This window comes from Streptopelia decaocto (assembly GCF_964273445.1).
Source record: "Streptopelia decaocto genome assembly, chromosome: 8".
NCBI lineage: Eukaryota > Metazoa > Chordata > Aves > Columbiformes > Columbidae > Streptopelia > Streptopelia decaocto.
This window is the reverse complement of record NC_138662.1, coordinates 12349094-12373084: the sequence shown is the minus strand read 5'-3', so window position 1 is coordinate 12373084 and position 23991 is coordinate 12349094. Positions and strand designations below refer to the sequence as shown.

Here is a 23991-nt window from a genome sequence, read left to right as displayed (position 1 = left end):
GCAGCGCGTTTCCAAATAAAGTTGAATTACTTCTAAAATGTCAGCAATCCTTGCAACTCCTTATTAGTGTGAAATTAGTTAAGCCTGAATTCAGCAAGGTACTTCAGCACATTCCTAATTTTACAGGCATGAGACGTACCAGTGACCTTAGTAAGACCAGTCACACACATTTAGGCACACGCTTTAAGCATCTTGCAACGTTGAAAGCCACAATGAGGAGCAGTTCCTCACCAGCAGGTGAACTGAAGCTGCTCTACACCTTCGTAGGCACACTACCACTTTAAGTTGGCTACATCCCAGGTTTGGTTGCACCGCTTGTTAGATAACCCTTAAAATACAAAGATCAATGAAGGACGAATAGTCTCTTAAAAATCTGGATAACACGAATTATTTGAAATAGACTTTTAATTTGTATCTGATGCTTACTGAACTTCATTCACAGTGTATACATGTGCTGGATAACAGCTATAAAGCATTCCTTTGCGGAGTTTCCCTAAACAACACTCCTGAACATGTAACTTTACTGCTTATGAGTAAGCATAAGCAAATACAAGGGGAGGGTGCACACCTACGAAAACAGCTGGGAACAAACATACCACTGCTGAATTTTCACATGAGATGCAAGGCTGAAAAACAAACCAGCAAACACATTTCAGAAGTTCCATCTCTTCAAAGAGCCCACATAAACCTAAACGATTACTGCATGATCTTAATTTACCGGGAGAAGTAAAAGCAGCTATTGTAAAAATAAAATAAAAATAAATAAATACAGAAATAGACAGCCATAGCCTAAAGAGGACTTCTGGGTTTGGATGTGCACATAATCCAGGTGATTACATGTCTAATGACCCAGCTTCTGCATGTACACGCTTGTATCCGCACACACAACTGCAGAGCTCCGGGTGCCAATGTCAAGGTGCTCTGAGGACTCAGATTTATGTAGTTATTTATCAAATAACTTCGAAGCAAAATAAAACAAAACCAAGGCAAAGGAAAAACAAAAATCTCAGCAAGTGCAACACAATGGTAGTTTCTCCTTACCCTTCAACAGGCAGAGAAAATTTAAGGCTTGTTGATGTCAATAAGTAGTTGTAACAAAGACATTAGTAATAGTGGGGGATAGAGAACGCTGCACGAATGTTCTCAGCATGGTTCATTGACAAGAGATCTAAAAATTGAATTATTAAGGAAAAAAATCATTGATTCTAAAATCCAGGCAAGGTAGCCAGCCTATGTTAAAACTTATTTCATTTTTCCAGCGCTGCTTCATTCCTAAGCTCTCAGAGCCACAGCTTTTCCATCGAAAAGCAAAAGACATTTTACGCACAATTTTCCCTCTACTAGAAAGAGGTATATTGTGCCCTTCAGTGAACATAAAATTGATATTATCATCTCTTAGTTTATATCTCACTACTTAACCTTCAGATTAAAAGTTATTAGATTTGAATGACTAAAAAGACATCATGTCACCTTCCGTTCAATGTTGGGAGATGGGAGAACTTGGGGGAAAAGTCTGAATGACAAAAACACAAAGTTACCAGTTGTTTTTCATATTTTGTGATGAAACAGCACAAGCTCTACAAATGCAGTGATCTTTTCACCATGTTGTAATCATCATCAATACAAAAATCAGAAACAATCCAGCAGCCTGCGTGGAGTTCAAGCTATACTTTCAAATGGCTCTTTCAATAGCAAGAGCAGTTTAATAATTAGGCTTTATGCCTCTTTGGACAAAATGACTCAACACAGACACTCCCTCAAAGTCTAACAAACAAATTTGGTCTAACCCAGTTATGTCAACATGAAACAAAGACATTATCTTGGAGCTAGTTTAGCAGTTTTGTTCTAAAGAGATAAGTCCACATCAAGATCAATGGGACCATAAAACTCCTGATGCAGTTTGTAACCTCTCCCCATGGGTTTTCGAAATAAGATGAAACTCACCAAATTATAAAAACAAAACAAAAAAACCCACCATTACTTTCATTTACACTGTGATATAGTCAGAATTCTTTCTAATCTAACCTTCTTTTTTATCTACCCAATTAAAGAAGCATCTCAACAAAACACCAAACCCTCGTTTCTTATACATTTTTCTCCTCTTTGGACAGGAACAAAATCTGAAGAAACCACACATTCCCTCGGGAATTCCCTTTGCTTCCCTCAATCTAACACTTCACATCTCCACATTTCTCAAAACAATTTCTGCCAAAAGGCCCAACTACGGCATCTTCACATCGATACCACAAACACCCCAAGCGCAGCCTGTGAGACCGACTGTGCAGGAATCATTGACTTGGGCACAAACATGAGAACCTCAACCAAATTTATGTTTATCAAACATCCTTTTATCCCCTACACATAAACAAAACTGTATTTTTCATTTGTATACATTTAGTGGAAAAAAAGTGTAAAAAGTACACCAGCAGATGCAATGAACTATATATAATGCCATTTTTTTTTTCAAGGAAAAAACCCCTTCTTTCCTTACTTTGTGGACACATGGCAAAACCAGTATTTATCTAAACTCTTCAGAAAGCTTGAAGTGACACTTGATAATTACAGTACAGTTCAGCTCTAAGTCAAAGTGAAGAAAAGAAACTTCCCCACAATTCTTTATATAAACTTCCTCCTTGTTCCTCCATGTACCAGTTGCATTTATAATACATCACTATTCCAGTTTGTCATAAACACAGTCACCTTGTAACCCTTTTTATCAAGCAATCTATGCACTACCTAAAAGCACACTACACTCCATCAGACAAGCTATAGGTTTACATTATACAAACATTCCGATTCTGCCTGCTCAGCGCAGCTTGTCAATAAATGCCAGCAATTGCAAAACAGCAATGTGTGTTTTTTTCCTTACGAGAACACTGATACGAGCCTGCCAGTTCTGCAAAATAAACTCTTTGCAATCGCCGCAGCTAATCTGTCAACAAATTACTATTAAAGTCATACCTCCATAAAAGTTCAAAAGCATTCTGGATTAGACAAAGGATACTGAGTTTTATACTCGTGGGGCAGTACTTGAAGTTAGGGTATCAAAGAGGATCTTGCTATTGATGTGGAAAGGTTTGTATTTCTGCCACCACGCAATACAGCATTTGGTGTCTTGCTGCTATATGTCAGAATTCAACTTTGTATTTATTCTCTTTGTTCAATTCATATTCTTGTTTCTCCGCTAATCATGCAAAGAACACTTTAATGAATAGTCCAAGGATAAAAATATAACACAATAAATAATATTTATTTTATTAGCTAAGGAAAAAAAGAACTGGCTAGGAACGAAGCATCAAACCTTCTGTTTGAGAAGACGTCAGAAACCACTGAAGCAACTGAAGCTGTGATCACATACATTAAAAGGGAGTTTGTCCTCATGAGTCTTTATTAATCCTTGGAAGGCAAGAGCCACCCCCTCATTACATACTTTCTGCCCGAATTTCCCTCACCCAGCCTGACTTTCAGCTTGTGGGTCGCTGTGACGCCCATTTTGCACCTCCCAGATGTTTTCCGTGACGCCTCAGAGCCAGCAGATGTTGCCAGGCTCTGCCGGCCACTCCACTGACAGGTTTTCTGCCCTGTCCCTGGGTTCTGTCCCTGACGAGCCCCGCTGCTGTCCCCGGGCCAAACGCCCGCCTTTGGTCTTTTCAGGAAGTCCAATGACCCAGGTGACATTCACACCCACCGCAGGTTTTACAGGCAGGTCGCCAGTACCCTGCCCATTCCACCTCATCCCAATGGTCATTCCTGCGGGATGCTGACACACCAGCATCTGTGGAGCCAGGAGGCAACTTCTCCCACCTTCTGCAGGTCTGGTGGGAGACAGACCTTCCTTTCAGTCTGCTTCTGGGCACAGTTTCTCCTCTGTGTATCTCTATTTTTATCCAGCTCTTCCACAGATGCACTTTCCCTTAAGAGTCACTTGTGTCGCTTTGGCTTTCACTGAAAAGTATCTTACTTCGTGATTACAAATTATAATCATCAGCTGGAGTTATTTGGTTTTATTATATGCAGCAGAACTTATCCCCACATTTGCTACTCCCAGCTTAACAATACATTTTACAAGATTGCTAATGCTAAAATCATTTAGCATCACACTGTCTCCTTGCGTAGCAGAATCACCCTAAGATGACGAGGAAAGCACAAAACTTGTCCTATGAATCCTCCCTGCACTTACTACAAGACTGCTCATACCATACACTGTTCCGTCAAACCTGAACATCTGTGCTGCTCTGTATTTTTCCATGGTAAGATATTTACAAGTTTGTAAACCCATTAAAACTTCCTAAAAAATCTGAAGCATTTCTGTTTCCCTTTCTCATAGCAACAAAGCTAGTAGTCCTTATACATTCATAAATTCCATCAAAAAAAAAAAAATAGTGAGCCAAAATCCAGCGCAGATGCTTTACCCAAACCATTGTACATCCAGGTTTCACCACTCAGCCCCACTCATCATGGGAATACACAACTAACCTCAACAGCAAAGCTCAAACTACCCACTGACGATTTTTTTTTTTCAGATAAAACAAGTGCCAGGTGGCAAAAGGAAAAGATTTGAATGAAATGCTCTTACAAAATATCTGTTTAATTCAGAACTCATTCATTTGTATTGACGAAGCGTTTTGGAAAACGCATTCTGTTAAGTGACCTGAGAGCATATGTTGTATACAGAGAAACATCTAAACATTATGCTCCATGTTGTATGTGTATCTGTAAATGCTTGCATTAGCTGTCTGAAAACAACAAGTTTTTCCTCTTTTCACTATTTAAAAATATTTTCAAAACACAAAGATTGATATTTTTATGCTAGCTCTGATTACCCTGTTGTTGTTATCAGGTCTTCTTTTTTTTTTTTTTCCTAATAACCATTTTAAACTTCACAATCAACTTCTTTTTTAAAAGATAAACTCCATGGTGAAGTTAGTCATCAAAACCAATTAACAGCAGAATTCAAACATAGAACATAAAGGTCTTTTAAGAACCCGGAGAAAAGCAAGTGCCCTGACCACGTTTATCGTACTGGCAGAAGATAAATAAACTGCAAGCTAAAATCTGAGCCTGCAGTCCTGCCCCCATCCCCATGCCCAGGGGCGCTGGCGGCACTTGGGTCTGTGCCTGGCACCGTTTGGGGAGGGCTGGAGGACCCGCGTAGGAATGAATCGGTGCCACTCCTCAACTGACCGAACGGGCGGCTGTTGAATGGAACAACCCACTACACGGGAGATAACCACGGTACCGAAGGCGCCAAGAGCCCTCCGATGGCTACAGAGAAGCTTTGGCACAAGGTGCCGTAGGGAAGTTTGGTACCGGGGTAGGAGTGAAGGGACAGAGGTCCGAGCAGTTCTGGTCTATGGTGTGCACGTGTGCATGTTTGCGCGACCCCCCCTCTGTTTCCCTTCACACAAAGCAGCACTGGAAAATTCCATAGTGCTCCTATGGAAAACGCAGCGTAATTAACTCATTCTGATACGAAGCCTTTTTAAGACCAGACCTTTGTGTCGAACATATTTTACCGTTCCACTCCTCTTCTACTGTCCTATATTAATCAAAGCTGTAACCCCTGTTGTCTTTGCACTACGAATCAGAATGTGCCCCTGGCGAAGAATGAGGGAAAAGTCAACAGGAATTAAGTTTCAGTGCAACTGTTTACTCAACTGTGGCCTGCAGTTATTGAAATTTTATCCGTGGTTTTGTGTGACTACTGCAGTAATGAATTCAGCATGGCTGTGATTTTCTCACTGATGGTATTCTCACTTCAAGTAAAAACCTGTAGGATGAAAATGATTGAAACAACCAAAGTCTATGCATTTAGCATCATCCATTTTTCTGACTTAAAGTTTAATTATGGCAGCTGTCTTAGGTTGGCAAACGGGGTCCCCTGCTCCTCTGTAGGCCTTCGGTTTGCTTTGTTTTTGAGTGCGGATTTTTTGCCCTCCACAACAACCTGCTAAAAAGATCACTGTACACTTAGGGGAGTCTTAACCAGCTGCCAATCGCTTATTTAAAAGGTTTTAAGAATGCTTATTGCATTAGAGAAAGTGAAGGTTAGGACTAAGTGTATTCACCATGGCTCTACCGAAGCCTTTGTTCCCAAACGCGTCAATGAAACATGCCCAGCACTTTGGTGAAAAATTTCCTCAAAGGGTTTCAAAATTTTATCAGAGAAAAGAAAAAGACAAAGTGTGTTACACAGATAATTTACACGGGTGAACTTGGTCACTTCCCAGAAAATACACTAATTAAAATACAAAGGCAGAACACACAGTTTGGTTCTGATTCTTCTGAATTGAGGAGTACTGACACAGGATGTATTTATTTATTTATTCTAACGTTTTACCACAGCAGACACCTCCGCAGCCTTTTTCACTAATAGAAAACATTCTGTTGATAGAGGTTGCTAGGTTATATCAAAATTTGTTGCAAAAACAAAACTTAACCTTAGTGTATTTTCCACAGAGTGACATTTTTTGGAAACCAGTTACTTGTATACAGTGGTTCATCCAATCACTGCCACCACACTCAATGCATTCAAGCACTGGAAACAAGCCCTGATCTTTGGGTATTTCCAGGGAATGATTAAAAAAGAGCACTGGAAGACAAGTCCAGTATTTCCCTTTACATTAACAACTGCAATCCCCGACAGACAAAAAAATGCACAGAATGACGTAGGCAAGTCCTAAAAGCATCCTCTGACTGGCAAATACAAAGGGTTTGGGAGGGGAGGTTAAATGTTCCATGCTTTTTCTGTAAGTAGGAAACTTGTAATGTGTCTTACAGTACCTGCTGTTGCTGAAGATGTGCTAAATCTGCAGCCCCAATTTCAACTGAAGGTGTCTCGCCGTTTGATCGCACTTCCCGCAGGCTGCACTCTAGTAAATGGTTGCCACCGCTCGCTCCATTCTGAATGGCTGAACCATTACTTTTTGTCTCAGTCCCAGATTCTTGCATCATGACTCAAAAACCTGAAATAATTTAGGGGAGGGGGAAAAAAATAAAAAGGCAGCTGTTAAAACAGTTGCTGTATATAAGGAGACATGCCCTGTTTTAAATCCTGCCAAAACTGTAAACATTTGTCATTTCCCTTCATACGATTTATCTTTCATTAATGGTTCATGCTACTACTTGATGTTTATTTATCTGTTGGTACAGCTATAATTTTACTAAGTTAGTTCTGTTCTAAATATAGTATTATTTGCTCAACATCTTTTTTCCCTTAGAGAAAAAAAAAATATTTTTGAACGAACACACAGAATCCATAATTAAATTTCTCTAGTTACATCTGGATGCTTCCCTTTCAAACGGATGAGTCATTCTTTGCAACAGATGATGGACAATATCAAAGTCCTGATATGCAGTACGTGGGGGCAGGTAGATGAAGCAAAGCATTCAGTATTTCAGTTTTTCGTTCACATCATGATATGGCTAAATTAGCACCTTTTGTTATTCTGAAGCAATCTAGCTGAGTCTGGGATGTGCTGGACACCATTGGTTTTTGTTTGGGTTCAGCTGCTCAGAGAATTAAGTCTTTTTTGGCAAATTTCTTGGCTGTGGATTTAGTTTGGCTTTGGACACACTATGGCTTTACTGTGAAGAGCCTCCCACGTTATTTGGCTAAACGACACCTTAGTAGCCCCAGCAATTCACAGCCAGCCCTCTCGACTCTTGGTGGACATCTGTCCCTGGGTGCTTCACAACACTGCGCTCATCAACTGCATCCGTGGGTCACAGGTCCCACACTGAGGATGAGGTTCTTGCTTACCCCAGATCTCCTGGGATTTACGCATCTTTGGGAACCAACTATCAGTATTTCCGCACAAGACCCCCAAAGCAAGCACGTTTTCAGCTGCGAGCCTCTACCTTTGACATATTTCAATGAGTTCTTTTATAGGTATTTCCACCTGCAAGGCCCCAAGCTCCTGAATTTAAATGTTATCAACCCGCTTTGCTTCCACCAGCCCATCCCTCCCTTCATGCTCCTCCTCTCCCCCTCACCCAGGGGCAGAGGGGTCCGGCGAGCCAAGCTGCTCGACCCGAGCAGTAACTCACCGCCCGAACATCAGCCAAATGCCTCTGTGCAGGGTAGTTCATCCCCAAAGTAAGATGCTTTATATTTAAGGAAGAATCTGTTTGAATTCAGTAGCTACCCCAAATCAAAGGGAAGAAAAAAAATCTCTTCCTTCCATCACATAAGGGAAAATACCAATCAGAAAGGGTGAGAGAAAGCAACGTACTTCAACGGTAAAATACCAGGGGAAAACTCTTTCCCAGGAACTGCACACGTGTAATTGGGAGCCCCTGGCTGCCCAAGGTGCGGTACCAGCTGGAGATGCCAGCTCCTGGGTGTCCACTGGCCACAGGTGACACTCAGAGCCAGACCCTGCATGTAGAGGTGAGCTCCAGCCCAACCTACTGACACCAATGATCCATATGGCTGATAATCAAAACATCATAACTGAGAAGCAGCTGACTACCGAGGCTTTGTCACCGCCATGCTCCGGCATCAGCACTTCTCACCGACTCACATCTGAGGTGGATGAACCACTCATTAACTGGATCCTGTTCCTACCATGACAGGATCTATTTGTGCTGATGGCGACCCAGGCACCCAAACAGTGCTAGAACAGATTCAAATGTTCTGGTCTATGGAAACTTCTTTCAAATCCTTTCTGTGAGATCTTCAAATTATGTAAGGGGACAAAAGGGCCTGGAGGCTCATTATGAAGCTTCTGTCACCTGCCTTGTGAAACCTACAGCTTTCCCAACACCACTAGCAAATGTTTTTGGGTTTTAACATGATCCTGCTCTGACATATACTAAGAACACCATGTTTTTCATTTTTGGAACTGTAAGGAAAGCCCACAAGCATGGTAAGGCCTAAGTAAGTGTTTACACCTAACATGCGAGGCTGGATTACACACAAGACAGCGACTGTATGACTCTGGAAGAACAGACAGGAATGAGTCTCCAGACAGCTCAGAAATTACTCAAATAGTACCCCATGCAAGTTTTATATGCCACACTACTCAAAAGGACACACCTCTTTTAACCAGAGATAAATCAAAAAGAATGGATACATGTAATAGTTTTCTGAGTCCATCCAAATTTGGGTCAAGCCTCAACTGGAGAAAACAGAGCATTACATGAATTTACCTCAGCAGAAGATCTGGAGAGGAATGACCACCATGGAAGATCAGGTGAGCAGGTTGAACCCAGGAGACCCTTACGGACTGTTGCGATGCACAATGGCAAGTGATGGGTGGCACATCTGCGCCACAGACCACACCCGACGAAGGAAGGACATCCCAAAGAACTGGCGGAAAGCGTCGCCAAAGAGATATCATACCCAAACGAGATGCTAAAACCAATGTGCCCAAGCAGTAAAGAAGGACATGCAATTCTCCAACACTTCCGACTCAACAAATTGATTGGAAGTGAAAGCTTGTATAAACTACTAAGGACGGTCAGAGACAGCAGCCACCAAAGCTCCCAGATGCTTCTGACAGCAGGAAGAGGAATGTGCACCACTGAGGAGCAGATCTATCACGGCCTGGTCATGATTTGCTGGCTTACCCCCTGAGCGAAATATCTTCAGGACACAGAAAATAATTCACAACCAAACTGGTCAAGAAATTATTTATTGTCTGTAGGCTGGCAAAATGCTCCTGGAAAGAAACAACAGTAGAGATTGCTACAATTTTTCCAACCTATAGGACTCAGAAAAAGATGGATTATTTATAGTATTTGGTCACAAAAAGATCACTAAGCTCTTGAGAAGCTTTTCCATGACAAACTTCATGCTCCATTCTACCTTTCGAAGTTACCAGCAAAGTTACCAGCTGGCCCCAGCCTTTCCGCCAGCCATGCCACCCTGCAGACCGTGTATCCAGCAGAACTGGCAGCAGCTATCGAGGAAATGGAGTTTGTAAAGAGAACATCAAAAAGGGTAAAAGAAAATCGTGATGCTTAGACTCTATAAGCAGAAGTGAAAAACTCTGAGTAAAGTGTGCTTTAAAAACACCCATTCATGGGCAGTCAACTTCAATATAACTTCAACTGGACACCAACACAAAACAAATCCACTTTGCTAAAACACTTCCAATAGAAAAGAGGATTTTCAAGGGAGAGAAGATAAAACTGTTTACTTCTTCACCGTAGTCAAATGTGAGCTGACATAAATAATCACAGTTTGGTTTGATCATTAAGCGTCACGTCATGAAAATCAACCTGCAAGAGCTTTCTGCAAGAATGATTATTATTTGTCTTTTTGAGCACACCTAAATGAGCTGAGGTGATAGTACACTGAGGATGGCTGAGATAATTGTCTCTCCTCAGCACAGAGGAGCAGGCCTTACAGAAGCCTATTAGAGAAGTCTATCATTCAAAACTGTGAAAGAAAAAAGGAAAGCAAGGTTGACTTTGTGCAACATGATTACGTTCTGCGGGAACTGAACTGTAGCTTCACGTCTAGTGCCACAAACTGTGATTCTGGTCTGAATACAACCCTAAGTAACCAGAATAGTGCTGAAGAAGCTGTTATGCACAAGGATTTGTTATAGGAAATACGGTATTCCACAAAAGCTTCCATGACACACAAGATACCATGTTCTGGCTTAAATTTAATGGCAAAAGAGCACGTCCATATCAATTCTGGAAAGGAAAATGTATTTTTACAGATTAAAATAGATGGGTTATTACCAGTATAAGTACCTTTTTTTTAATAAAAATATTATACGATGGTATTTCACGTTAGGAGGGACAGCGAATGACTCTTAATATTATTAAAGGTAACACAAGATGTTTTTCCCCTGTGAACAGACCAAAGCTAAGCTGCAGTATGAAAAACTTGTAAAATTTTATCCTGGAATCAAGGAGGACATAATAAAAGAACTGTTCTTATATGACTTCATGTCAGTTTGGTTTAAAAATCTCACAACAGTGATCAGTTTCTCAAGATTCCTATCTTAATCTGCACAAACCCTTTTCTAGCTTTGATGCACAGCCAAATACAAAGCCAAAACCATACAGTTTGGCCCATCTCATTAGTTAATGTGTTACACTCAAGGTAAGGGGGTAAAATTTCAGTGGTGTAGAATCCAAGCGAGGCACTCTGTCAACAGGAGGACAACAGCTAATCATCCTCCAGATGACTTGGACAGGAGTAAGGGACAGCTAATTTCTTAAGAGCATGTTCAAAATTGAGAAAACATAGGTCAGATGTGGTCTTGGGCTGAATCAAAATTATCTTTCTAAGGACTCCGGTATCAGTGCTCTGAACTAAAACTGACAGAACCTGAAGGAATCATAATTTTGAAAATGTTCTGTGCTAATCCATTAAAAAACCAAAAAATAAGAGGTCCATAGCATCACAAAGACCAGATGCTGCAGATACACATCTCTCATCTCCACTGGACTATTTAGATGAGCGAGGTTAAGCATGGAGATTAGTAGGCAGGAGGTGGGCACTGAAGTGTGCAATTTCTGCAAGTCTTCTACTAGTATAGTTTCTAAAGACTAAGCAGCATTGTTTAACGCCAGCATGAGGGAGGATTTACTGACTGAAGCACTCGTCAGAATAAGGACCCACTGCAAGTCTGAAAGACTAAGGGACTGATATGCAGATGTATTTAGATGCCTCGCCATACACGGAGGCATCTGGCGAGATGTTTTTAAGACTCCTGAATAAGCACCAATCTACATCTTTAAGCAACTCATCACCTTTAAAAAAACTATCCCTGGGGTCTTCTAGGCCTTAAAATCTTTGTTTTAATATGTTTCCAGACCCTGGCTGGAGTACACATCCAGAATGCAGCCTGCGTGTTTCAAAGTTACTTCCAAAGCTGACAATTTTATTTTGGCTATTAGTACTTCAAGGTGTTTACAAATATATATATGCACATAAAGATCATTCGACATTTCTGTCCCCTGGGAACACTGCTAGAGCAAAAATGTTGTCATAACACATCCCTTCTTTGTCACATTTGTGAAAGATTTTAAGCTAACAAAAACTTCAGTCTTTATTCCAGGGCAGTTAATTAAGGTTGACCAAGTCAGGCAGAAGTAAATTAACTTGGCTGATCAATTATTTATATGAAGCAGAATAAATGCCCTTCTTTAAACTTGGCCCAGCTGTGAAAGGACATGTAAATTAAACACAACACAGATTTATAGAATATATTTCTACTTTTAAGGACAGAAAAGTTAATGCTAAAATGATTTTTAAGTAAGTGATCAAATGACAAGATCTAGTCCTAAGTTCTCCAGCAGGCATACCATCCATACATGCACAGTTTGTAAGTAAACATTTTACCTATCTGTTGCAAGCAGTTTCCCAAAGCAAGCTCAGGACTGGCTTTAGAGCACTTCTCTTTAGAATTCTAAAAAAAATCTCCAAACAATGTTTAGAAGCATTTCATGGCAATGCAACACCACAAAGGCAGGATTTTGCCTCTTGAAAATGAAAGGCGCTCCAGAGCACGGCTGGCAAGGCAAAGGATGAAGCAGGAGCAAAGCTGCTTCTTACATCAGTCACCAATGCCTCTAAATCAACCCAGCACAGGTACCAAAGCACCACAGAAGCAGCCTGGCGCTCTGGGCACTGCCTGTTACCAACCAGGACCATGACGGCTTTCCCAGGAGACCACGGCCCAACTCATGGTGGTCCCTGCTAGTCCCAGTACCTTTGGAGCAAGTGCCCTGCAGGGGAAAAGTGCCTTGGGCTCCACATTCCACCACCACTTCTGAATTTTTCCAGGAACATGCTTCGATGGTCTCCAGCTGATGCCAAAACACCCGTCTCCTGCAGCTGACACCCCAGCCCTAGGTCGGTGAGGTGGCCAGCAGCACCATCCCATCATCCATGAGTTCAGTAAAAGGATTCACTGGTGGAAATTAAAAGCCTTGTGTAAGGTAAGGCTTTGATCTACCGTGGGGGAAGGCGTACAGATGTTCAGCTGCTCATTTACTAAATTACACCATGTCACAATTAACTGTGAATCAGCCAGCTTCACATGAGCAGCTCGAGGGCTGCCACCGCGCTTAAGTACAGAAATAACGCCGGGGAGGGGAGTCCAAACTAGCCAGGTGGACCAGATGACTTCTCTCTGTCAGTGCTTGCGGTTAGCACGACTATTAGAAAGAGCCATCCCAACATATGGCATTATTTAACTAAATAAGATCACGCTGAACTTCCCAGCCTTTCTCAACTTACAAACCCCTCCGCTCTCGTCATTGCAGATGGGTGAATACCCGTCATGCTTTCTGAGTTTTCAGTAGCCGTCATTTATCCTGCTGACAGGGTGTATTTTAGGTATAATTATGTACTAACTAACTATAGATCAACTGTCAGTACATTAGGGTACTTTTTGGATAAAACTTCGTGCTTACCCCTTTGAAGGCCACTCGCCTACACAGCACTGGTGGTTGCTGAATTGTGCACGAGTATGAGAAAGGAGAAGGGGATCCAAAGAGCAATTAAGGATGATCTTTAAGAATCAACCAAAATAGCAAGGAATGGAAGCGAGTTGGGCTCCGCTGTCCTGAAAAGTGATGCTGAGTCACGTCTGACAGCAGCATTTGGCGGAGGAGAGGCAAACCCGGAGCAAGGCAAGGGACGAACACGTACGGGATGTGTGGAAAGAGGAAACAAAGAGACAGCGACGAGGTGAAATCCTTTGATATTTCCTGAGCTTAAAGAGGTAATTCAATGCATCAAAATGCATCCTTGAAATTTCAAAGGATGAAACTCGCACAACAAAGATTGTCAAGAGTGCTGTTTTCTAGGATTAGAACAAAAACGTATTGGGATTTGCTATATGATCTTACATTGCTGAGCAAGACCGTATACTTGCTGTTATGCAAGCACCATCTTCCAATAGCGAATTTTCATAATTATAACAGAAAGGCGTAAATTTTCTAATGCATGGCAGTTCAAAAAGTAATCAAGAGAATGAGCCTGAGGGCTATTTTAATGTATGCAAAGCTAGTGACCCACAGTAAATGGGAGGTAGGCTTCAATGAATGCAAAGTAATGCACACATACTAAAGACCTGGTCTGATGAGGGACGGCTAAAATTAACACCCAATTAATTTCCGAATTGACAAACAAATGAAACCCATAAATCTACTTTCTCATTAATTTTCTTGTGGTATAATTTAAAGCAGTAATATGAGGGCAAAAACTGAGCATTATCCATCATAAATATCAAAAAAGATAGCACTGTAACACCATAAATTATGCATATTACCTGTTGTTAAAAATGATTAATGTATTATCAACTTTATCGTGCACTGTATATGTCTAGACGTATCTAAAATCTGAAATTTCATTTAGTGCCTAGGAAATAAAGGCTCCAGAAGGAATGGGATTATCCGCAGCGCATCCTCAGCTTTCCCTCGTGGCCCAGGAGCAGCCCTGGCACTCTCCTCTCGCTGGACTCGTCCCAAGCTGTGGGTCGGAGGAGGCCGAGTGTGTCACAGAAGTGACGTGCTGAGCTTCCCCGGGGAAGGGAAACAAATCCCGCTGCTTTTGGAACATCCCCTGGCTCACACAGGGCTGCTCCCCTCCCCTACCCTCCCGACACTGGGGAAGAGCTACCTGATGATGCAGAGTCGTGGGGAGGGGAGAGAGGTAAGAAAGGAACAAAGAGGAGGAAAATGTGAAGCTGTGAGTGACGAGCCAGTGCTTTCCTAAAGTGCCTGAGCACGTCACCTCGGCCAGCAGAAGGACATCGGTTGCCTTACCTCTTCCCTGAGGGTCACATCCGTGAGAAGCTCAAGTTCCAACAACCTCAACCTCTACCAGGGTTTATGTCCACTTGCCACCTTCAAATCTCCAGCATAGCAGCTTCGCCTACTCCTGTCTAGATGCAGTCTGCCACAACTTCTTAATTACTTAACTGTGTACAGCAGCACAACCTCTTTCACTGTTGGCGTGCATGGCTCGCCCTGTCTGGGTTACTTCTTTTCCCGCAGCAGCGTGTATCGTGAGGGCCATGGGAACCTGAAATCATTCGGAGGCAGCCCAGTGAAAGGCTGACGGATGCTCCACAGCAGCTGAAATTTAAGACAGCTGTGGTGAGGAGAAGGGAAGGAGAGTCAGAAGCCTAATCCCACTTGTGCCACACTGACTTATTGTGAAATCATGGTCAAGCAACTTAACTTCTTAAAGAATCAGTCACTGCAGTTACCCCTAAGGAAATCTCCTCTGCTGCGGGTGTTGCTGACCACAAACAGTAAGAACACAGAACAAGCAAATCCACGGAAAATTAACTGAAACAGACATTAGAATTTTGCCATTTGCTCTGTTCAAAAGAGCTAGAGCTGGTCCCCACGAGAAGCTAGTACACCAGAACATACCAACCTGTGACGGTAACAGGTCTCACTCCTTTCCTTGAGGCAAGACCCAAAGCATCAGGCTTTTATTTCCCTGAACGAGCTTTTTGCATCCTCCCCTCATGCTACAGATTTGCACAGAAGCTACTCCCAGTCTCACCTTGGATAAACAAATCCCCTTGGCAAACCCAGCTCTATCTCAATCTATGCCTCTCAGCTTGACAGCTATTAAAATCCATATTCAGCACGAAGCTCATGCCATAGCTGCATAAAAGCTCTAGAGCTGGGCCACTTCCAAGTGACTGGCAAATATGAGGTAATGATTTACATACCATCATCGGCAGAGTGAGGTTCCTTCCCCTCTCTTGGGGAGAGCTGTCTTTCAGCCGTGAGCTTGACAGAAATCATCCTTACCACCACTGGGATCATCGTTTATTTGGAAGGAAAGGAACGGTGCGCAGCAAGTAAAACCCAAACCAAACAAGAAGCCATACTTCATTGTACCATACAGCTCTGAGATTGCTGCTGTATGGACATGGGCACCATCCCCACGACAGGAAAAGCTCCTCCAGAAGGAGGGACACATAAGGGCAGCTCAGCGAGGCCCAGAGCGGCTGCAGAGAGCGGCCTCGGCGCCGCTGTCTTGGGGGAACCCACCTGCTCCCCAGCCCGGGCACAGCAGCGTGAGGCTCCCCGTGGGCGCCGGGCACACAGGAACAGAAACTGCAGAGCTGCTCTCGCAGCCCAGGGCTTATGTGTTTGTATGCACACTGCTGTGAGCCTGCAACAGAAACTCTTGCAGTCTCCCTCGCAGAAAACAGGAGACTGTTCAACCAAGTAAAAGGCCAAAGTTGCATTTAGTAAATACAGTTTAGTTTATGCTAGGCAGCGGCAGCACCGCTACAATGAGATGGTATCAAACCTCGCAAGATTAAGTGCTGGCTGTAGATGAATTAGACTCCCACCCTCTGTGCATATCTCCATTAAAGCGTTTCTAAAGTCTCTACCAGCCTCCAGAAGTCAAAAACCACCTCAAAGCCAGGTGCAACTCTGCAATGCTTCTGCACAAGACAATTTTCACTTCACTATTTTCACTTAGTCTAATGCAGCAAAAGTTTGATTCATTGCAGCAACACCAGTCAATTAATGACCGGCTGGTCCGCTTCCACACTTCAGGTACCTCCCGCTTCCCCTCCAGCCCCGACACTGCTCCAGTAGCCAAAATGAACAGTATGTTTGGACCACTGGTGCGAGCTACTGAATACAATATATCACATTTTTATGCATATTTTGTTGATTGCTTTTCCAAGTGATGAAAACGACAATTATTTAATGTTATCCTTCAAAAACTTCTTACAAATGTATATTCAAGATATTTTAACATATTAATTCATATTTAAAGGAACAGACAGCACCTTCATGCAAAAAGAGTTAACATTTCTTTCCAAGGTCACTCTAAGAGGGTTTATTTACTCCCTTTGTGTGAGAAGCCCCAACAATTTACTGTTAGTGCTAACAGGTCCTGCCTGGCATTTGAAATCCGAGCCCCATTCAGAAACAATAACAAACAATAATTTTGAAAAACAAAGATGGTGCGAGTTTTTCTTGCTCATTTGCAAAACAACCCAAAAGCAACAACTGCCAGGATGGCTCTCTGTAATTAGGCTCCCAGAAACCAAACAACAAACAGCCAGCATACAGAAATTAGCAGATGTGAATGCAGTTTTCCAGTTATAAAAAGAAGAAAAGCAGCTCTGTCATCTCACTCGCAGGAGGAGGAGTGACAGAGCGCATTTTTAAATTTGGTATTTTCTCTCCATTCAAATGGCCCTGCTTCTAAAACAGAGACTTTCCTCAGATCTCCTCAGAAATAAAAGCGAAAGCTTTGCCTTTCCAGCTCCATCGAGGGCACATGCATCAATTAAAATCAGACATAAGAAAAGAGAGAAACCAAAAAGCCCCTACCAAACGCTGACACAGAAAGCAAGGCTGGACTTTTGGGGTGATTACCTGGTTCATAGCCCTATATCTTTGTCCTAGACCTTCTAACTCCTTGTTTGCTCCATGCAGGATTTTCTAGCCATCAGCCGTCTACCGCTGTGCTAGTCGTCTTGCAGGAGTGCTCTCTCCCTTCTGAAAAAAGCAAACAACTGGATAGATATCATTACACTAAGGAAATCTCTTGGAAAAACCAAACAACTTGCTAATCTTTCTAGCCCCTTCACCCAAGTTAAAGATAAGCAAAGCAAACCAAAGTGAGTTTCAGCCACATTCCAGGGACAAGCTCCCCTTTTTCTCCTTTATCAAAATCCCAGCATTTAAAGGTTTTTTTTCCAGACCTTGCAGGATAAACTGCTGCTCACACCCGCAAACAAAGCAATATTTGTTTAATAACTGATTGCTGCCATGGGTACAGTAAACAAGGGGCCCAGCATTTGTGTTTATGAACAAACACATCATCTTGCAAGAGCAATTTAACATTAACCAGGTGGAATAATCAACAGATTTCATAGGTGACACTCGGGGCAGGACTAATGTAAACAGAGCAGGGAGGAGAAAGGGGCCACTCTTAGGGAATCAAGGTTGAGGCAAATGCATTACAGAGTAAACAGCTGGGAAGAACTCAAGACAAACAAATAGTCATTCTTCTGACATTTCGAGAAGCAGAAAGGTTGTACGTTACATACATCAGCTGCTGACCACCATGAAATCAAACCAGTTGGGGACCAGGCCTTCTTGTTTACACAGTGCCATGTTTGCTTATAAACAACAATTTGCTGTTACCAACCTCGCATTACTCATTGCATAAACGAGCAGATCAAGTGAAATCCTGTTAACTCTTCTGTGGATCGAGGGTTTTTTCCTCCCCTTCAACAACAACAAACAAAAAGCCTTTGCAGTCTTTCTGTGCAACCTCAAGACAACAGGCAGCTGGGGAAAATACAGAGCTGTGCATCTGTTACCATAAAAAGGGTAAAAAAAAAAAGGAGTTGAAAACACTTGAAAGTGTTTTACAAAACAAGATTTACCGGCCAAACCACTGATGCAAAAGATCTATTTGCATTGGAAAAAAAAAAAAAAATAAAAAAAATAAAAATCAGCAACTGAAAAAAAGGTGGGCTGCAAAATTTTCACTTCCCCCCAGAACAAACAAGCAAAATGACAGGTTTCTACACAACCTGATCTGCCCAGTCTGACCATGCACAAGTGTGATTTCACGCACGTCCATCCGCGCCCACGGCAGCTCCCTGCCCTGTCGCTCTCTGCACACAGCGACAGGCAAGGCTGGCGCAGCAAGGCCCGGACCAGCCCGCTTCCTCCTCCTTGCCCTCTCCCATCCTTGACCTTCTCGCTTCTGCCTCCCATCAACATTCCCTGATCCTCTGAAGATCTCCCCAGCTCCTTTTTGTTCTCCCAAGGCAGGCCAGGGGTCTTCTGACAACCAAAACCCCTAGTCCGCAGCTGCTCCCCACCCGATGTCCATCTCTTGGCACCAAGGCACTCTGACATTAGTCCTCATGGTTATCCAAACACAAAGTCCCCAGGGTTTGCTCCTTCCAGAAAACCTTTCCTTTCACATCTGTCATGCCCATAATGCTCAAGAAGCTGACTGTTGCAACACCCCTCCAGTAAAGTTTCTGTAGCTTCTCTATCCTGAACACAGATTTTGGGAAAGATCTGAAGTACACGGCGACCAGAGAGATGCTCCTGTTGGTAAAGGGTTAATCCAGGGCTCTGGGTTACATTCCTGCCCTGACACAACCCCCCTGTGTGACCTCCAGAAGCCACTTCATCCCTCTCTTATGTAAAATAAGCATTTTAAGACGTTGCACTAGTTGGATGGGGGCAGATGCAGTTGTGGTCTGTACCACGGGTCCTTTTTTCTCCCAGCTGCACAGTGGCCCCTACCTGGCTCCCCACTGCCTTCTAATCAGCACCAGCACCACCACGGAACACTGAGGGAAAGCATCCCAGCTTCAGATATATGAAGCATCCAAGGTCACAGCCGGCCCTGGCACTAACCTCCCATCCCTTGCCATTTCATCTGCAAACAGGACAGTGGCCAGAAGCCTCCCCCCTCATCATTTTTCAACAAGTTTTGGAATATTTGCTACTTTTCTTCACAGCACAATCCTGGACATCCATGGCCGGCCAAGAACCTCCGTTTTCTTTTTTTCAGAAAATATTTAGCCTTTTGTTGTATTAAAAAAAAAAAAGGTTCAAACCCATGAAATCAGTACAACCTACTAATAAGACAAGTATTTAAATAAAACCCAAATGCAGCATTGTTCAGGCAACCTCATGCTTTTGAATACATCAAGTTGACAGCATAATAGCGGGCTGGATGAAAGGTGCGACTCGAGGACGGGGTTGGTGTCCACACACCAGGAAAACAGAAGTGCTGCCCCATTTCCTGTGCTTCAGCGGAATATTTCTGATGTCTGGGGCTGCCGAGGACTTAACTCTGAATTAATGATTCCACACAATACCCTCCTTTCTCCCCTCCCGGCAGGACAGCGAGGGCCAGCCTCACCGAACAACTGTGGGCAGGCAGGCACGGGTCACGGGGGATTTAGATATTTCACAGCAGCTTCAAAAATGTAGACACCGCAACCTGAAGGTTTCTGAAAACATCAAGCTCCACATAAAAGTCCTGATATTTCCCTACTCGAGACAACCGCTCTCACCTCAGCCGCGCTCTGCCTGTTCCACGCTCCTTTTCCAGCACGTAAAATCACAGTTTATTCAGTACAAAGTAACTACAGTATGATAAAAACTATAAGCATATCATTCAAATGCTTTATTGGTCAAATAGATGGATGCTTTTATTAGTCCAACCTTTTTTGTAATGGAGTGCCACTGATGACCCAGTGTTAGCCTCATTCCCTGCTATTAATCACACTTCTAAGAGCTCATTTTGCTTTAAAATCTTAAGAAATTGCTATAATTTAAAGACATGGTGTCTACATAATGGGAAATGCTTCACAGATTGTATCATTCCATATAACACAGAATTTTTATGGCAATGCTGACCACGATACCAAGGTATTACAAAACTTGAATAAAATATTTTATGAAGAAAATCTAAATGTAAACTTACTGTTACATCTGTGGTTTGCCACATCCATAATGTTTTAATCACAGCCTTTTGGGAGTTGCAGTTTTCAACTGCATGTGGCTAACGTACATTAACACTACAAAACACTCCCTGAACAAATAGAACAAAACAAAATTAAAGGAAAATTAAATAAACTAAAAGAATGGACCACGACAGAAAGACTATTCAAGCTATATTTAAGCAATGTAATGCAAGGGATTTATCCTTTTGTCGGCTGTCTTATCCCTTTCTTTTCTGCACAGGGAAAACAGATTATGTTTACTGTGAAAAACTTTTCTGACAAAGTGGAAGCATCTTATGAATTTACCTACACCGAGAATTAAATTAATATAATGATGGTCTTAACCCATATTATTAAAATGTACTTCGCAAAATGTTTTGACAATGTTGACTGCTGCGGGAAGGAAAACACATTTAAGACAATTTCAGCCAAATGCAAAAGCAGAAGCCTTTCATTTCTCAAATGTAAAGTAAAAAGCATCTTTAAATATCTTCTTATGAAAGAAAATGCAGTGCAATTATGTTATATGGTGAACACAAAAGCATGTTCTTTTCCTCAGTTCTCTAACAAGATATTAGTACCTCCTGGCCTTACGAATACTAGTGTAAATCACATCATATTCAGGGTGTCTGAACTAATTATAATAGGAGCTGGAGAGAAATGTTAACTTTCCAGGTTGTTGCTAAGGATTAGCCCTTGTTTACAATTCTGTATTTATAGAACAAGAAAAATTTGTCAAATGAAGGGCAAAGAGGAATGCGAGAACACAAATTTAGCTTTGATTTCAAAACAAATCAGATCTTGCAACCATTCCCTGAAAAGAAAACCACAGTTTTTAATGTGAAGATGCAAATGAGACTCAGAATATAAAAATGTTTTATAATTCTGTGCATTCAACACTACTAGATGTTATTTAAAGAATTTATGTTAACATTTCTCATCCTCACGCAGCAAGTCCAAGATGCTGCGAACAGCATCTATTTAAAATGGATGGTGTTTCTGTGGGGCACTGGGTAGCTGAGGAGGATGAAGCAGAAGGCAGCAGGAGGTTTGACTCCCAGGCATCAGATTCATAGGGATTCATGGACTACTCCAAAGGGGTGCAAAACAGCGTGCCAGGAGGAACAAGCCCCTTGTCTTCACCAGGCTTAATGCTGGCTTCACGGAGCTCTGCATCTCCACCCAAGGAGCAAGCCAGGAATCTCCAAACCATTGGAAAAGACACGCTGGCTTCCCCAAATGCACCAAGTCTGTGACGTGAACGAGCCACCCTTTCAGAAGGGCACTCAGGAGCCCAAGAAGGGTCTCTCATGCAAAAGATGGTATTTCTGGAGAGGATATGCAAGGATCTACAGCTCAAGGGTCCCAATGAGCAGAGCGCCAAAGCTCTGCAGGGACATGCAGGTCTTGGGCACCTTGGCAAAACTGGCCGGGGAAGTTTATACTGCTACCGTCACTATTCTAAGGATAAATGAAGTACTTCGGCCTCCAGCACTTTCGTTTCTTTTCACAAACAAAGGCACACCCACTACAATTAAGTTGCAAAACCATGTTCATTAGGACTCCTTGTTTTCACACGCTTACAGCCTTCTAAGACCTGCAGTCCCTCTCATGCTCCCATCACTGTGTGCTTGTGTGTGGAAACTAAGCAAGGGCTCTTTCGTGGTTTCAGTTTATGGAGAAGCAAATGGAAAAACGCTTTTTCTCATTAAAAAAAAATGTAACCACCAACTTCTAAGGAGAGTGACTTGCAAAAATGCTGAGCACCCACAACTGAGAGCATCTAACCCCCCTCAAGAATCAGGCCCATAACACAATAACAAAAATGCACTTAGCTAAGCTTTTGTGGAAATACACGGAGTCTCCTTGCCTTGCCCTGTCCAAGGGCTCTGGCTATCAGATTACAGTGAGGCCAGCACCACGCAGAAGAAAAACTGTACGTGTGCCTACGAACATTTGTGTGTAAGCTAATGCACACACACGAACGTACCCAACACACCGGTTTAACATCAGCCAGAACAGAGAAGTGGAATAGAAGATGAGCTTTCCTCCCCTGTTTCTTTGTGATGATTTCTTTCTCAGGAACAGCTCCAGCCTGGGCCCAGAGCAAGGATCCCATCCCACCGCATTTCCGTGCAGGAGATGCGTATGTTATGCAGACGTTACTCAACAGCCACATGCTCAACAGTGACACACATGGTTCCCAAGCTCCCAAAAATACAGTTGGTCCCCACCACACCGGCCCAATAGATAGGGAAAAAAAAAGTGTGAATTTTTTCCACCTCAAAATTTCATCCTGTGCCTGAGAAAACTCCCTAAAAAAGCTCTGTCGAAATCAATTTGTTTCTACTCACAAAAAAAAAAAAAAAAAGCACATATGCCTACTTTTGAGTCAGGATGCAGGAAGCCAAGCTCTTAATCCTTTTTCTCCATTCACCCATGGCTGAAGAGCAATGCCCATCTCTGAGCCGCCGTCAGAGATCGCTGGGAGAGAGAGAGAGACCACAGCAGAGAGGAGCAACTGGACACCAAACCCTCTCCAGGTTGCCTTGGCCAACACCACCGGGTGATCATGAGCACTCCTGTGGTTGCCCATACCTTTCCTTTGCGTGACGCCAACACAACAGAGAGCCTCACAAAACAGCACCGTGGTGCCGTGACCTCTCCAAAATAAGCTGTTTGGCCCTGGTCTGGAAGGGTCCATCACTGCCCAGCTGGGCAGAGGTTGCTCCATGCTTGGGAAAACGGCCTTTCTGGTGTTGAATCCCCAGCAGCATGCAGAGCCGTTTACAACCAGCAATGTGTGTTTAATGTTCGAAATCCGCACCGAAGACAGTATTTGGACATCTCCAGCCACATGCAGGTGCATGGTCACCCAGATGTGCTGGCTCCTGAACACTGCAGAGCTAACATGTGCGGCTTCCTGCTCCAAGGGCTTGTGAAAGAGAAGGATACACTCTATTTACACTCTATTCAAGACAACATTATTCACTGTCAGGATATGCCGTAAGAGGGTAATCTGCACCCTAAACTAGATTGTACAATACCGCAGGCACAGACGGTATGATCTCTTCCTTTGGATTAAAACTGTTTGCACAAGTCAACGCAGAACAAGGAGAGTAACAAAACATACAGTGTATTTTGTTCTACACTGCAGCCACATATTTCAACTGCCTCAGCTGAATTCTTAGAGTAAACACAGCTTTAAAAGAAAATAGCTAGAATAAAGAGCTTCTGGAAAGTTCCTACTGATTATGCATGCAAGAATTCTGCTACTGCTTCCTCCCATCATCTGAAAAATAAACCAAACACCCAACTTCCACAACTATCTACAAAAGTGCTATTTTTCTGAAACATGTTACAATACTATCTGAGGTCTGCAAGTTGTAATGAATGCATCTTGTTTTGTAAAATACACAGAGGAGCTCAATTAAATGAACAACTGCAGAGGAAATAGAGCTGATAAAGGAATTAATGCTCCGTGTGCCAGATCATAACATAACATCTAGGATAACAAAACCATGTCAAACATGCAACC

The 23991-nt window shown here is 42.7% G+C and overlaps 1 protein-coding gene across 10 annotated transcripts in view; it reads right to left on the bottom strand.

Moving 5' to 3' along the window:
- The window catches only part of FOXP1 (forkhead box P1), a 383067-nt gene that overhangs the window by 158091 nt on the left and 200985 nt on the right, over positions 1 to 23991 (bottom strand). For all 10 annotated transcript variants that reach the window (XM_082060432.1, XM_082060427.1, XM_082060438.1 and 7 more), the window contains one exon: positions 6784 to 6965. In XM_082060432.1, coding sequence (XP_081916558.1) covers positions 6784 to 6954 — 171 coding nt within the window. In that variant the 5' untranslated portion in view covers positions 6955 to 6965. The remainder of the gene's footprint in view (positions 1 to 6783; positions 6966 to 23991) is intronic.